The 17,278-nt window shown below is 38.9% G+C and overlaps 1 protein-coding gene across 3 annotated transcripts in view; it reads left to right on the top strand.

Moving 5' to 3' along the window:
- Nucleotides 1–17,278, top strand: part of LOC126297456 (probable low affinity copper uptake protein 2) — a 66,000-nt gene that overhangs the window by 32,179 nt on the left and 16,543 nt on the right. For all 3 annotated transcript variants that reach the window (XM_049988316.1, XM_049988317.1, XM_049988318.1), the window contains exon 4: nucleotides 2,668–2,879. In XM_049988316.1, coding sequence (XP_049844273.1) covers nucleotides 2,668–2,879 — 212 coding nt within the window. The remainder of the gene's footprint in view (nucleotides 1–2,667; nucleotides 2,880–17,278) is intronic.

Genomic DNA, 17,278 nt, shown 5'->3' with positions numbered 1-17,278 from the left:
GACTATTGGGCACTACTGATATTTCATCAAAATTTTAGGGAGAGCCAGTCAGTGCTGCAGAAATAAATCTTGACTGTGATATATAGTGGTGACCCATTTCTTCAAGTATTCTTTATGGGCTATAGTAGCTGCCATCTGTGCCAAAGATAACATTCTGTTCAGATTGACTGAAGTGTCAAAATTTTGTTCTGAACAAATGTTTCTGCAATTTATCAAGTGTTTATTTATCAGTAAACTACACAGGGAACCAGTATATGGAGCAGTAATTGGTTGAAGTGTGTGTTTCCCTCAAAGAAGTAATGTATATCATCTTTTAGTGCCTTCTTTTATAGAATATAATTGGTTTGGTTGGTTGTTTTGGAGAGTAAAGGGACTAAACTGCAGGGTCATCAGTCCCTGTGGTGATTTGGAAAGTAAAACGTTCATATAAAAAGGTCTAGTGAACAGACTGATACGTCAATGATAACTAATTGAAAAATGCACACATGTGCATGAAAATGGAGAGAGGGGCCAAGGAGTGCCAAATAACACTGAGCACACTTAGTTGATGAAAATTTATGGGCTGTAGGGAGTCAAATGTAGTGAGGCAAGTTTTATAATATAGTGAATCAATGCATAAACATAAAACTTTGTAACAAGCTATGAAAAACTGGGAAAGAGATGCCAGAATTTTAGTGAAAATGTAAAGAATACAAGTTGTGAAAAAGAAAATGTGTTTACATGTGACAACAGAGAATATTGAACAACTGTGACCTATTGTTGTGCAAAATATGTGACTGTTTATAGCTTAATATTGGAAAAATTTGAAATAAACAAAGACTGTGTTAACACCATAAGTGGCAAACTTGTTTCTGATTTGTGACATACGATTTGTTGTATAGTTGTAATGTGCAGCCCCCTACACAACCTTTCAATAGATATTCTAAACTGTATAGTGGTCTGTCTCCAGACTCCTACAGTCGCCAGGAATGAGCCAGGTGGGATGTGATGGTGAGAGTCTAGTTACACTTGAGAGTGCCAAGAAAACATCATTGACAATAACACATTTATTCGGCAGTAATACAGGATTGTTTTCCAAAGCACTGCACCACAGCTGGGCCAGCAGAGTAGCATCTCATCAGCGGTGGAAGGCTGGCATTCATGCGTTCGTCTTGCAGTATCACCAGCACAGCAAAGCATTGGGCGACATCTGCTACGTCATGGGTGGCCATCGACCATGGAATCTGGTGGCCTCCAACTCTGCGTATCGATCTCCATGGTGCTCTTGTGGAGTTGAGCCCCAAGTCCTTATGAAGTACTCAATGGCTCATAGGGGTCGGCTCTCAGCGCCTGTGTAGGGAAGATGAGCCAGCAGCCTCAGTGTCTGCCACAGGAATGGGATGAGCAGCAGCGGTACCCATCTACTCGAAGGCGGATGACAGACAATGTCCAGGTCATGCAGATGAAGCCTTCAGCAGGGTAATGGCGGCCTCTGCATCCCATAGAATTGTCTTGGAAGTTGGCAGTGCAGGTGGCAGCAGCCACGTCCACCTGGCTGGACTCGTGGTTCCATAGATAGTTGGATACAGTGTGCCGAGGGTTAATTTCCCCAGCTTCCCCTCTCACTGGGTAGCTGCAGCTGACACAAGGGCTGAAACCATGCAATGGGCAGCCAGCAGTCAGTGCTCATCAGCCAGCCATGAGTTAAGAAGGGTGGGATATTTATGTTGGCACTTCCCATGTGCTTTGCGGCAGCAAAGATTGCTATGATATCGTGTGTCCTGGCTTTTCCTTGCTGTCATCTCTCCTTGTGACCTCAGACTTTGTCAACTTCATCTTTCAGAGGCTCTTTGCTCTGCTGTCTTTGTACCTGAATATTTATTGTTGTGTTATTCCTAGCCTTCTTTATGAAACTCTGCATTGTCACTACTATGATGGTACCTCTCAGCTCCCATGATGTCATTATGCTTTGCTTGCAGACTTAGAAACTTGGTTGCTCCCTCTTGTTGTGATAGCTTTTGTGTTTGCCGCAACTCTCTCAGTATTTCTCCCTAGCTGGCAGTCTGCTGATCGTTGACACAGGTGGTTCGGCTTCTGGGAGCCAGGGCTACTAATCTGGGGCATAACAGCTGAGTGATATCAATGCTTTGGCCAATTTCAAAAGAAGCATTCACTGGTGGTTTCTAGTGGCAGTTTTATTTACACTGACAAAAAAAGCATTCTTGCCATTGGAAATTAAATTGGAGATGAATAAAGGTATTTTGTTTAAACTTTGTTCTTGTCTTACGACACGATTCAAGGAACTTTCAGATACACCTTGTGTGATATAGACACTACTACTGAGATAGGATAAAATAAATGTATTGTACGTTACCTATCTGGCCAGTTCTTCATAAGAAACTGTAAAATTTACCAAAATCGAAATTTATTGAGAAGTTTGAGGTTGTTAATGTATAGAAATAAAAAAGTTAAATTTACAAATAATGTATGTGCATCAGCTGCCATTGGGAAAACAGAATGCACACAAAATATAATGACAATAATTTATATTTAAAGAAAGAGGGAAATCATTTTGAAAATGAAGGTATCAGATTTTGGTACAACATTAGAAATGAATTACTTTCTTAATATGAGTAGTAAGTTATTGATGCATAAATTTCTGGATGACATAATTTGTGATTGTTACAGGTTGTACTCTAGACTTTTCCAAACATTGCTGTACACTGCTCAAGTTCTTCTTTCCTACGTACTAATGCTATCTGTAATGACATACAATACTTACTTCACTGCATCAGTTGTACTTGGTGGTGGCATTGGTTATTTTCTACTAGCAAATTCAATTTTGGAACTGAGGGACTTTGGTGGCTGTGACAACTTTGCTGATGATGGCAGTAATAACAGTGAGTACTTTTAATGTCTCCAGATGTAAGGGTGCCATTGAGAAATAGCATGAAAGAATTCTGTCCTTTACATGTTCTTAAATGCTGTGTGCTTAATAGCAGAATAAAATGGAGGTTTCCTTGTAGTAAAAATTGTAATAATTCGTGGAAATAACAAGTACCCATAACTGGACAAATAAGACACATAACTTCCTTATGTGGTCACACACACACACACACACACACACACACACACACACACAGGGAGGGAAGGGGGGGGCAAGAGAGAGAGAGAGAGAGAGAGAGAGAGAGAGAGAGAGAGAGAACAAGTGGGGGGGGGGGGGGGTGTACCACAGCTCATAGATATAGACGTATGTGTATTGATGTGCTGTGAAGAATAACAAAAGTTCACAAACTGAAGTACCAAGGTTCAGATATATTTTCTGGGCTTATGTACTACACAGTGCCTTCAATGGAAGGTGAGGGAGTAAGTCTCATATTAACTTTTTTTCTATAGGCATGTATGATACTATTGTTTTGGCCAGAGTTAAAGATAACACCACCTATGTAGCATGTAGTAGCAATGATGTCTGGGTGTCTGATATGAATAGATGGTGGTATGTGTTGGTGCTACTGCTCACAAGGTGGGACCTCTGTGGCTATGCATGTCACTGGGCGACTACTGCAGAACTGAAGAGAGTAGTTTGATGAGAAATAGCTGCCATTTGGCCAACAATAATTCTCAGAGCCATGGGCAACTCCCAAGTGAAGGTCACAGTACAATATCAGTGATAGTTGATCGGTGAATGGTGATGCCTTTTGAATTTGTTTGGAGGAATTACAACATATGACCACCTTACATGAAATAGTGTGTTTTGGTTTCCTTGGTTTGTTGAGTTTCTATTGCCTTTCAAGATATGGAGGCCTTTTGTGCTTCAGCCTGTATTTCACTTGTGAAACATGCCCTAGCTGTTAGCATACCCATCATTTCATAGGAAAGGTTAGCCCTTTAAAGAACATAATTTTAGAGTGTCATATGTCACTTTGTGATAAATATGATCATATCACGATGCGTGGTTGAAGTGGTCACATGTTTACATCCCATCAACAATGGACCTGGTGCAAAGTTATTTTGGAAAATTCTTTATACGATGTTTGGAAATTTAGTAGTGGCAACTATTTATCTGCAGCTCGTACAAAATAGATACATGTTTTGAAGTTTTACTGACCTTTAAAGTAGTCACCAGCACTGTGTATAACTTGGTGCCAGCGATGTGAAAGTCTTGGATACTCTTAGCAGTGCCAGTTGTGTTGACAGTTCGAGCGTCACTGTCTATTGCCCGATGAATTTGTAACAGTTCAGTTTTGGAACACAACCTACGACCAGCATAGAGACAGAAGTGATGACACTTTCTGCAGGACCTGACCATCATTTTGGAGGACAATGCTCAAGCACATACAGTGCAAGCTGTTACTGATTTGTTTGACTGATGGGGCTGCTAAGTGCTATACCACCTACTGCAGTCCCCTGACTTAAGCCCTCGTGAGTTCAACTAGATTTCTAAACTGACATAAAGACTTCACGGCATTCGCTTCAGAACTGCTATAAATTCGTCAGGCAATAGACTGTGCCGCTCGGACTGTCAACACAACTGGCACTGCTAAGAGTATCCTACGACTTCCACATTGCTGGCAATGGGCTATACACAATGCTGGTGACTACTTTGAAGGTCAGTAAAATTTTGAAACAGGTATCTATTTTGTATGAGCTGCAAATAAATAGTTGCCACTATTAAAGTTCCAGCCCTCGTAGTATTCACACTGTTACTGGATGAAATAATTCATTTTCTTTTCTTCCTGGGCATTAGTGGCCATTGTGGGTTTGGATAAACCCTTTCTTTCAGATACTGCATGAAAAAATAGGCACTGTCAGATCATGTGAATATAGTAACTGAACTACTACTGAAATGATGCTATTGCTGCATAATGACACATTGGTACATATTTCAAGAATATATTATGATATACCATACCAGGTGTAAAAGGGAACATTTTAGCTTATTACATCATATTATGATACTATATGGATCTGTTTTTTTCTTTTTTTTATGAATAGGTTTAAGCATTCTCTCCAGTCTTTTGCCCCTTTTTTCTGCTTGGCAGAATATTTGATAATTTACTGTTGGCTTATGAGCTTAATTCAAATTTGTAGTACATTGTAAAAATATTAAATATCTATGGGCTGTGGTGCACATTAATAAGTAAGTAATAAATTGCTATAGTAGTTATTACATCTAACACACATAAGTAGCAGAGTAGTCAGGCAAATAAAAGTGATTACACAGCTATTTCTAACTTACTGTTTAATTTTTGTGTATTCTGAAGTTATATTTTTATAAGAACTATTAATTATTTTCAGATGTTCCTCATGTAGTAGTAGTGAGAAACTTGTATCCTCCCCACTACTTTATCTGTGTGGTATTTTTGGGTTTTACGTATGTAACTGATTACTTTTATCCTTCATTTTCAGTCTTATGTTATGATGTAATTTAAAACGAGCCACTGCTTTATCTTTAATAGTATTTGTATCCTTATTGATCTGGTCTGAGATTTCTTAGACATGGCATGTTATGCAAGTAATCACTTATCTTCTAGCTAATTCCATCCTCTGCTTCAACTTGCTTACTATGTTCCAGTGGAGTTGTTTTGGCTTAATGTTATTTGGCTACAATAAAATGTGTGGATGGGGAGCAGTTTTTGGTCCTTGTCTATGCTTCATGTAACTTTAGCTTTATATGTTTTCTCATATTTTGTGTCAGTTTTACAAATAGCTTTGTCAGAAATGAGGAATTCTCCAAGTATTTTTCTGAAAACACAAGGAGAACATTCTAGTAACTAAATACAAGGCAATGCCACTCCATAACTCCTCAACAGATTGAGAATGTTCCTGTACTACAGTATCCAATTACTTAAACATTCTGTCCCCCTGGGGATTTCTAGTGTACACCATCTTTTGAAACTTAGGAAATTTAAAAATCTAACACAGCAAGTGAACTGTTCTGTGGTACCAGAATCAGAATTTTATTGTCTCATTTCATACATGTTAAATCATTGAATTAGTGTCCAGGAGACTTTTTAAGTATATAACTATAATAGGTTTCTCATGGAATACAACATTTACTAGAACTATAAAAATCTATATATATATATATACCATTAATTTTTAACCCGGTCAGATGGTCAGATCATCATTAAAAATTTTAGTAGAGTAAAAGCCCTTTTTTTTTTTTTTTTTTTTTTTTTTTTACCAGAGGGCTGTATAATTTTCTTTTTACTGAATTACTTTCAATCGTTTGAAAATTTTTCTTTTTAGCTTATTGTATATTTTCATCACCATGTATTGTAGGGTCTGTGTAAAAAGACTGTGTTTGTCTAGGAATCGTGAAACTTTCTCTGTTTCTAGTTTCATATCCATGCTGGAAGTTATTTGGAGAATACAATTCTGGATTAGTATTTGTGAAAAGAATTATTTCTTAGAATTAAAGTGAGTGAGTATATGTTTAGGTCTCTAGAGGCCAACAAGATTCTCTTGGCTTTGGACTACACATGTTCCTTATACTTTCTTTTTATAAAGTTAATATCTTGTCAAATTGCTAGCATTTCCTCAAAAGACAATGCTGTATCTCACTACCTTCTTCATGTCTATGGCAGTGAAACTGGCTAAGATTGACAAAGCTATTGGCAGGCTGTTTGGTTTATTGTTTAAATAGTCTATATGTGAGGACCAAAGCAGATTTCTGTCCAACTGTATTTCTAAGGATTTAACACTTTCTGCTTCATTTAGTTAAAGACTTCAGTGCAAAATGTTGATATAATTTGTTTTAGACTGTTTTGTCTTCAGCTGCATAAGCTGTGTTTTTGAAATATTTTGTTTTAGGCCATTTACATGGCACCACACATCTAGATTTTTTAGAGTTTTTATGACATTTTTGGGAATTTCTTCTGCATTTTTATTTTCTATCGTTATTGATGTGTCATCAGTGAATTAAGCTGAACTATACTTCATATTTATGGGTAAGTCGTTTATGTAAAAAAAGAAAAAGTATTGGGCCTAGAATTGATCGTTGTGGTACCCCCTGTGAGATAGTTCTCCATTTTGAGGAGTATTTTCCTTTGTCTGATGTTATGATTACCCTTTGGTGTCTCTTTGTCAAATATGACAACTGTAAGGCTCTGCCTATAATTCTGTATTTTTGGAATTTATTTAATAGCATTGAGTGGTTCACACAGTTGAAGACTGTGGATAAGCCACAGAAGATTCCTGCAGTGTTTTGTAATTTATCTAAGGTGGAATTAACTTTATTTATGAATTCATTAATTGCATAAATTGTACTTTTTCCTTTTTGGAAGCAAAATTGATTCTTTGAAACACTCTTAAATTTGTGACAGTAATTTTGAATTCGGATTGTTATGATTATTTCAAATATTTTGGGAAATGCAGGAAGAAGGGAAATTGGATGGTAATTTCCCATATCTTCTTTAGAGCCTTTTTTTAATACTGGTATCTTGTAAATAATTTCAGATATCTAAGCAAGATTTTGAAAAAGCAGTACGCAAAGAGGAGAGTATTTCACGATATGATTAATATGTGAAACTCCCATATACCACAATATTCAAGTGACTACCGATTTTTTTCTGTGAAATGATGTAATATTTAAGTGCCATCAATAGCTGGTGAAACGAGAACTACTGTGGGTTTGGAACTATATATGTGAAGAAATTAGTTTATTTTTATATTGAGAATGGGCATTTTCATAAACTATTGTCATGACTTTACGTCAGTTGCTGTTTTATCATTCTGTGTCACAATGTCTGCTGCATTATTATGTCAGTGAGGTGAATATTTATAAAGTCAACTGTATTTTGGAAAAAGACACTGATTAATGTGGCAACAAGGAGTCTTAGGTATTACTCAAAACTCATCACTGATAACCTCTCTCTGAAGAAAAGTAAAGGTGATGATAAGTCAAGGGAAAATAAATCGCAACTTCAATTGAAATTTCAGCAAAATCCTATACCTCAGTGTATGTTTCATAATGAATGCTAAGGACTGAAACTGGGCAACAGATTTTATTTCAGTGGCTCAATAATATAAGAAGTATTAGAACAGTTAACAGTACACAGCATGCCATCTTTTCTTTCCTATTCCTATACAAAATGAGGGATTGTACTTTTTCACCACACACATCTTTTAGTTTGTCAAAGATGTTGGTAATCTGTTTACACATTGATAGGTAGTTGACTGGATTTTGCAAATTTAAATGTTTTCATATTTCTCAGATCATTGAGATACAGAAATGAAATTCTTTGGTCAGTGTCAGTCCACATTATTCATTATTAAAAACATACTGGGGTATAGGATTTCATTAAAATGTCAACAAAAGTATCAATTTATATTCTCCAGACTTCCTATTCCCATTCATTTTCTTCAGAGAGACATTATCAGTGCTGCGTTTTGAGTAATACATTAAGTTTCCTTGTTGCCACGGTCAAATCTGCTTCTTTTGTCAAAAACAGCAGAGTTTGTAACTATTCATGTCACTGACATTCTAATGCAGTTAAAAATTGCAACAAAAAACAGCAACTGATGGAAAGACAGGTCAATAGTTTATGAAATTTCCCATGTCTGGTATAAAAATAAAGCGAAATTTCCTCACATATGATGTTCCAAACCCAAAGTAATTCTCATTTCAACAGTTATTCCGTGCTTAAGAAGGGCATTTGTTGGATCACATTTACTTTATGATAGCGTGGTCTATGGATCAGTCCGTATTTATTACCTTAAGATGTTAGACGCTGCTCATCACGAGGGCATTCGGATATTGACTAGAGCCTTTTGGACCAGCCCAGTTCAGTCTGTGGCTGAGGCTGGTGAACCACCACTGCGGATTTGGCAACATATCATTTGGGCTCAACAGGCGCTGAAAAACTGTGTCATCTGTCATTGGCATTTAGTGCTGTGATCCAACACAACTTTGAATGGCTGTTCAGGAGTCGGCCACATGCGACCAAGCCATTCGGGATACGTGCTACTGACTGTGTCAAGGATCTGGATCTATCAGACCTCCAAATATACAGCCAGGGATGGAATGTGTTGTCACCTTGGTGTCTTCAGAGGCCCAAAGTGATTTTAAGTGTAATGCGGTTCAAGAAAACTTGTGCTCCAAATTACATTTTTACAGCTTTTTATTCCATTTTAAGTACATATCACAGTTTAATCGTTGTTTATACAGGTGGATCCCAGCAAGAGAATGCCCTGAATTGTTTCACTGTTTTCCTGATAAGGTTTTCAAAGTGCATCTCCTCAAACAATTTACAAATTATAATGTGGAGTTATATGGCATTATGATGGCACTGGAGAGGATTCGCAGACATCACCATACAAGGTTTATTGTCTATTCCAACTTGCTTAGTGCACTGCAAGCACTTCATCTAATGTATCCAGTAGACCAACTGATTGAGCTCCTCCATGATTCCTTACAGCAGCTCCAACACCATGGCAAGGAGGTGCTTGGTTACATCAGGATACAGGGAAATGGTATGGCTGAAAAGCAGCCAAGGAAGCATGTCTGGATGGTGTTGTCCGTGAGTGTCCCATCCGCGTGCACGCCATCATCTCATTTTCTGACAGACGCATATGCTTCAGTGGGAGGCTGAATGGTTTCAGGTGACAGGAAACAAACAGCGATCACTCAAATCAACCACACAGGCATTCTGGACTTCATGTCAGCATCATTATTGGTGCTTAAATATTGTATTATTTCATTGAAAAAAGTTGCTTGAGTACCATGGTATATATGGAACTTTCCCATATTAATCATACGGTGAAATACTCTCCTCTTTGCTCACTACCGTTAGCCAAAATCTTGTATCAATGCCTGAAACCATTCACAAGATACAAGAAATTTTGTAAGTATTTCAGTCTGGCTTTTTCACTGGCGCCTGAGTTTGGGATGAAACGCTTTATATAAGACCAATTTTCTCGAGATTGGTAATAGATAGCAATATCCTTCAAAGTTTAAAGAAAAATTCCATGTGTTAGCTACAGTTCACATGCAGCAACATATGATCAAACAATCACCAAATGCAGTTTCATAGCAACCTCTATTTTTCATTGCATAGCTTCCTGAAATTCTGCCAGTGGTTTAATTAAGCTTAAAATATCACAATAAATCTGACAATTAACAAAATGATATGCAGTTTATCATGAAGCTGACAAATGAAGCTATAAGATGTGAGAGAATCTTTTTTTTTTTAACAAATAGTTTCTTTACAATTGTTTGAGAAAGATTGCCATTGAGCCGGGTGACACGCTGTGCCGTTTATTGAGTAAAGCCAGCCAGCTAGCTTCTGTGCTGAATCATTTATTGTGTGAAAGGTTCAGCATGCAAAGTAGCCATCATCTCCACCTGCTAGCCAACAGTCATGGACAGAGTAAAATAACAGTTAGCGATTGCTATGCAAGTCTTGACCAACTACTTGGAAAAATGTGAAAACTGCAAAAGGCTAGGTACCTAAACAAGAAAGTGTTTCGGAAATGAAAAATCTTAAATAGTATGGAAAGGATTGTCAAAAAATAAATTGGTGCTTTTTTTTTATAGAAAATATGTTTTCCCTGCTAAGCCTACAATGTATAATCTTGTCACTATGCAAATAACATTTTTGTTTGCACTTTGCTGTAATTATGTGAGCTTTCCCAGAGCATGTTTATTTTGTCTTTTGGGAGAGTCTACTTTCAATTTTTTATTGCCGCCGCCGCTGCTGCTGCTGCCACTGCTGCTGTCTTCTACCTGAATACTGATTTGATTCAGCTCTTCATCTAGCCTATTCACCTCCGTATAACTACCACAACTTGCATCCCATTTGAGTATGCTTACTGTATTCGAGTTTTGGTATCTCTCCACAACTCCTCCCATCCTAATTCCAAATGTGTCCTATCAGCTAATCAATTCTTTTAGTCAAGTAGTGCCAGCTGTGCCACGCCAGTAACAGGGAAGTAACTGATTTTGTGACATTTTACACGTTCCTAATCAGGAGCGAATTATTTAGTCTCTACTGTGCGCTTTGGGTGTTTAACTTTTGAATCTCTGCATGTTAATCTAAGTTGCTAGACACAGTTCTTGCGTTCTCGTCAGTGTCTACAGTAGAGCTCTGCAGCGCATGTCAATAGTCTTTTGTGTGGTGTAGTTTTCCACCATCTTTAGTATGGATAGGGACTGTGATTGCTGTGTGTGAATGTGAGCAAAGTTGATGACACTTCACTCTCAGCTCATGGCTGTGTCGGCTTTGGTTACGCAGCTTGCATTGGATAGGCATCACTGTTGTGGACCAGCCATGGGGATCCAACAGACATCCCAGCATGACCAACAAATTTGCTGTTCAGTCTGCACTGGTAGCCAGCCTGGGTACTGCTCGCATTGAGATTGCCTCCTTACCCACGGTCAAGTGGGAGCTCACCTCGGGACATGGCAAGCTGCAGAAGCTAAATGTAAGGCCTCCCCCATTAGTCTGACAAACAGATTCCAGGTGCTATCTGTGGCTGACAATGATCAGCCAGATACAGTCTCTTGTACTGTTTCAGAGGAAACGTCTCAGCCTGCATGATACAGGCAGTCACAGAGTGTGGAATTATTGGTAGTTTGGAGCTCCAGTGTTAGGTGTGTCATGGGGCTCCTTAGGGGACATGGCTGCCAATGAGGAAGAGAAATCAATGTTCGCTCCTTGTGCACACCAGGTAGAGTCCTTCCATATGTGGAATAGATCCTGCCCGGATGGTGTGCCAAGCACAGGGTGCAGCCAACTGCTGGTGGTGGCTCATATCAATGGTACCAATGATGTGTGTCACTTTGTATTGGAAGAGATTCTGTCCGATTTCGAGTGGCTATGTGTAGTGGTAAAGGCTGTCAGTCTTGCTTGCAAGATGAAATCAGAGCTCAAAATTTGCAGCATAGTTGACAGGACTGATCGCAGACTACAGAGCTGCGTGGAGGGTCTGAATCAGAGGCTCAGACAGTTCTGTGACCATGTAGGCTGCAGATTTCTTGGCTCGCACCATAAGGGGATGGTGTTTCAGGTTCTGTTAAATAGGTCAGGAGTCCACTATGTGCAGGAGATGGCTGCATGGGTAGCAGGTCTTGTGTGGCATGGACTGTTTTTTTAAGAGGGTAGAGGGACATGGGAAGATGCAAAAAGTGCTTTAGTCTCAAAGGTTGCAGGTCGAGCACAGGAAGAACGTGATATATGAATCATTGGTATAACAGTTGTAAATTGTCGTAGCTGTGTTGGGAAAATACCAGAGGTCCGAGCGGTAGTAGAAAGTACTGATGCTCAAATCATTATAGTCATTCAGCTGAAATTTTCGCAAAGGATTTAATATTGTTCAGAAAGTATAGACCAAATACAGTTTATGATGGCATGTCTGTTGCTTTTAGAAGTAGCTTATCTTGTAACGAAATTGAAGTAGGTAGTTCGTATGAGTTAGTATGGATTGAGGTCATTCTTGGCAACCAGAATAAAATAATTATTGGATCGTTTTACTGAACTCCTAACTCAGATTATAACAACTGCTGAAATATTCAAAGAAACCTTGAGTCTTATTCCAATCACATACCCGACTCATACAATTATACACTGAAGCGCTCGAGATACTGGCATAGGCATGTGTATTCAAATACAGAGATATGTAAATAGGCAGAACACGGTGCGGTTGCCAATGCCTATATAAGACAAGAGTTTGGCGCAGTTGTTAGATTGGTCACTGCTGCTGCTGTGGCAAGTTATCAAGATTTAAGTGAGTTTGAATGTGATGTTATAGTTGGCACACGAGCAATGGGACACATCATCACCGAGGTAGCGATGAAGTGGGAATTTTCCTGTACGACAATTTCACGAGTATACCGTGAATATCAGGAATGTGGTAAAACATAAAGTCTTCGATATAGCTGTGGCCTGAAAAACATCCTGCAAGAACGGGAACAATGACAACTGAATAGAATCATTCAATGTGACCGAAGTGCAACCCTTCCACAAATTTCTGCAGATTTTAATGCTGAGTCATCAACAAGTGTCACCATGTGAACCATTCAATGAAACATCATCTATATGGCATTTTGGAGCCAAATGTCCACTCATGTACTCTTGATGACTGCACGACACAAAGCTTTACGCCTTGCCTGGACCCGTGAATACTGACATTGGACTGTTGATGACTGGAAATGTATTGTCTGGTCGGATGAGTCTCATTTAAAATTGTATCGAGCAGGTGGGCGTGTACGGGTATGGAGAAAACTTCATGAATCCATGGACCCTGTATGTCAGAAAGGGACTGTTCAAGCTGATGGAAGCTCTGTAATGGTGTAGGGTGTATGCAGTTGGAGTGATACGTGCCCCCTGATATGTCTAGATAAGACTCTTGACAGGAGACACGTATGTAAGTATCATATGTGATCACCTGCATCCATTCATGTCCATTGTGCATTCCGATGGACTTGGGCATTTCCACCAGGACAATGTGATATCTCACATGTCTGGAATTGCTCCAGAGTGGGTCCAGGAACACTCTTCTGAGTTTCAACACTTCCGCTGGACACCAGACTCCCCAGACACGAACATTAGTGAGCATATCTGGGATGCCTTGCAACATGCTCTTGAGAAGATATCTCCACCCCCTTAAACTCTTATGGATTTATGGACAGCCCTGCGGGATTCATGGTGTCAATTCCCTCCAGCACTACTTCAGACATTAGTCGAGTGCATACCACATTGTGTTCCGACAGTATGTGTGCTCGCGGTGGTCCTATACGATAATAGGCGACTGTACCAGTTTCTTTGGCTTTTCAGTGTAGTTGGTGGTGACTTCAATTTACCATTAGTATGTTGGTGGAAATACATGGTTAAATCCAGAGGTATACATAAAACATTATTCAAAACCATGGTAAATGCATTCTCTGAAAATTATTTCGAGCAATTAGTTCATGAACCCACTTGAACGGTAAATGGTTGTGAAAACACACTTATCCTCACAAGAACAAATTATCCTGAACTAATAATGGGCATCAAAATGGGTACGGGGATTAGTGGCCACAGGGTTGTCGTAGCAAGTTTGAATACTGTAACTCACAAATCCACCAAAAATAAACAAAAAATGTATGTATTAAAAAGAAAAAGCAGATAAAAATCTGTTTGATGCCTTCCTGAGAGACAATTCCCACTGTTTACAAATTAACACTGTAAATATAGACCAGATGTGGCTTGAATTCAAAGAAATCATACTGACAGCAATGAGAGATTTATACCAAATAAATTAACAAATGATGGAGCTGATGCCCCATGGTCATATTTATAAACAAATTCAAAATCCCCAAGATTGCTCACCTTTTACAGAAGCTCGAAATTTAGTGTGGAATTCAATGTGAGATGCTTATAACAGTTTCCACAATGAAACTTTGCCTCAAAACCATAGCAGCAAGACACAATCAGTGCCTCCTGTGCCCGATAGCAATGGAAATACTATCTACGGTGCTGCTATAGTGGGTTACTAAACACAGCTTTCCAAAATGCCTTCAGCAAAGAAGACAAAGTAAATATTCCAGAATTTCAATCAAGAACAGCTGTCATTTGAGTAACTTAGAAGTAGATATCCTCAGAGTAGCAAAGCAACTTAAATCACTTAATAAAAGCAAGGCTTCCAGTCCAGATTGTATGCCATATACGTTCCTTTCAGAGTACATGGATGCAATATTTCCATACTTAACAATCGTACACAACCGCTCTTTCGATGAAAGATCTGTACCCAAAGACTGGAAAGTTGCACTGGTCACACCAATATTTAAGACGGGCAATAGGAGTGACCCACTTAATTACAGGCCCAGATCATTAACACTGATATACAGCAGGATTTTGGAATATGTAGTGTGTTCGAAAATTATGCATTACCTTGTAGAGAATGGTCTATTGACACACAGTCAGCATGGATTTAGAAAACATCATTCTTGTGTAACACAACTAGCTCTTTACTCACATGAAGTTTTGAGTGCTATTGTCAAAGGATTTCAAATTGACTTCATATTTCTAGATTTCCAGAAGCCTTTTTGTTATAATGTCAAGTTGAACAAATATATTTCAAGGACGACACAATACATGTAAGCCACAGATCAAGTAAACAAAGTAAGTCGGGTGTACACTTTAACAGTAAAATCAGAACTGAGTCAGAATCTAGTGGCTGTTGGCTGGCTGGACGCTTAGGTGGAGCTGCTGCTGCATGGCTGGCAGACAGCGCCGCATGTAGAGGACGCACATAACTGCGCGGCAGCACTTTGACAGATCGGTGAGTCACAACGCTTTTGATGGAGTACCTAAAAAGTGGCCTATAAGCAAACTGCACACTTGTGGAATATCATCTCAGTTATGCAACTGGGTTTGTGATTTCCTGTTGGAGAGGTTACTGTTCGTAGTGATTGACAAAAGTCATCGACTGAAACAGAAGTGATTTCTGGTGTTCTCCAAGGTTGTGCTATAGGCCCTTTAATGTTTCTTATCTATATAAAAACAATTTAGGAGACAAATGGTTCAAATGGCTCTGAGCACTGTGAGACTTAACATCAGAGGTCATCAGTCCCCTAGAACTTAGAACTACTTAAACCCTACTAACCTAAGGACATCACACACATCCATGCCCGAGGCAGGATTCGAACCTGCGACTTTAGCGGTCGCGCGATTCCAGACTGAAGCGCCTAGAACCGCTCGGCCACACCGGCCGGCTAATTTAGGAGACAATCTTAGGAGCCATCTTAGGTTTTTTTCATATGATGCATTCGTTTATCATGTAGTAAAGTCATCAGGTCAAACCAAATTGCAAAATGATTTAGATAATGTATCTGTATGGTGCAAAAATTGGCAATTGACAGTGAATAATGGAAAGTGTGATGCCATCCAGATGAGTGGTAAAAGTAATTCGACTTCAGTTACACGATAAACCATTCAAATCTAAAGGCTGTAAGGCCAACTAAATACCTAGGAATTGCAATCGCAGACAAATTCAGTTGAAAAGAACACACACAAACTGTTGTGGGGAAGGCCAACCAAAGCCTGCGTTTTATTGGTAGGAGACTTAGAACATGCAACAGATCTACTAAAAAGACTGTCTAAAATATGCTTGTCATTATCTCCTTTGTAATACTGATGTGCGATGTGGAATCCTTGTCAGATAGGATTAATGGAGTACAGCGAGAAAGTTCAAAGAAGGGCAGAATGTTTTGTATTATGAAAAAATAGGGGAGACAGGAACAGGGGCATGATACAGGATTTGGAGTGGAAATCGTTAAAACAGAGGTGTTTTTCATTTTGGTGGGATCTTATCATAAAATTTCAATCGCCAAATTTCTCCTCCGAATGCAAAAGTATATTGTTGACGGTGACCTACATGTGAAGAAACTATCATAATAATAAAATAAGGGAAATTAGAGCTTGGATGGAAAGATGTAGGTGTTCTCTTTCCACATGCTGTTCAAGAGTGGGATAATAGAGAATTAGTGTGAATGTGGTTTGATGAACCCTCTCCCAGGCACGTAAGTGTGATTTGCAGAGTGGCTATATAGATGTAGATGTGGATCTTCTTCAGTCTATCTTCTAAGATAAGCTGTAGGGACAGTATTGCCTCACATGTTCATACATTTCTCCGGATCCAAGCTGAGGTAGGTTATTTTTCTATAAATAATTCATGTCAGTCCTTTACAGCTATGACTCTTTAAACTGATGGTTTGATAGTATTCACACCTGTCAGCACCTGCTTTCTCAGGAACAGGAATTGTTACACTCCGTGTGTCTCGTATATCCTGCACATCAAGTGGAATAATTTTTTCGTGGCTTGCTCTCCCAAGGATCTTAATAATTATTAGACAATTTTGTCTGCTCAGAGGACCTTGTTCCTATTTAGGTCTTTCAGTGCACTGTCAAATTCTTCATGCAGTATCATATCTCCCATCTCATCCTCACCTACACCCACATCTCTTTATGTAATATTATCCTCAAGTTTTCATGCATAACATAGATCTTTTATATATTCCCTCCATCTTTCTGCTTTCCCATCTTTGCATAATACTGGCTGGAATCTGAACACAAGATAATCATACAGCAGATTATCTTTTGTCCAAAGGCCTCTTTAATTTTTCTATAGGTGATATCTATCTTTCCTGTAATTATTCAGGCATCTGTAGTTTTGCTTTGGTCCTGTAGTCAGTCCTGCTTAGCCATTTTGCACTTTGGCAGTCTCATTTTTTAAACGTCTGTGTTCACTTTTGTTTGCTTCATTTGTTGCACATTTATGTTTTCTTCTTTTGTCAGTTAAAATTCAATATCTCTCT

Source organism: Schistocerca gregaria, chromosome X, assembly GCF_023897955.1.
Source record: "Schistocerca gregaria isolate iqSchGreg1 chromosome X, iqSchGreg1.2, whole genome shotgun sequence".
In the NCBI taxonomy this organism is placed as follows: Eukaryota; Metazoa; Arthropoda; class Insecta; order Orthoptera; family Acrididae; genus Schistocerca; species Schistocerca gregaria.
The sequence above is the reverse complement of the archived record's forward strand: the minus strand, read 5'-3'. Positions and strand labels throughout refer to the sequence as shown.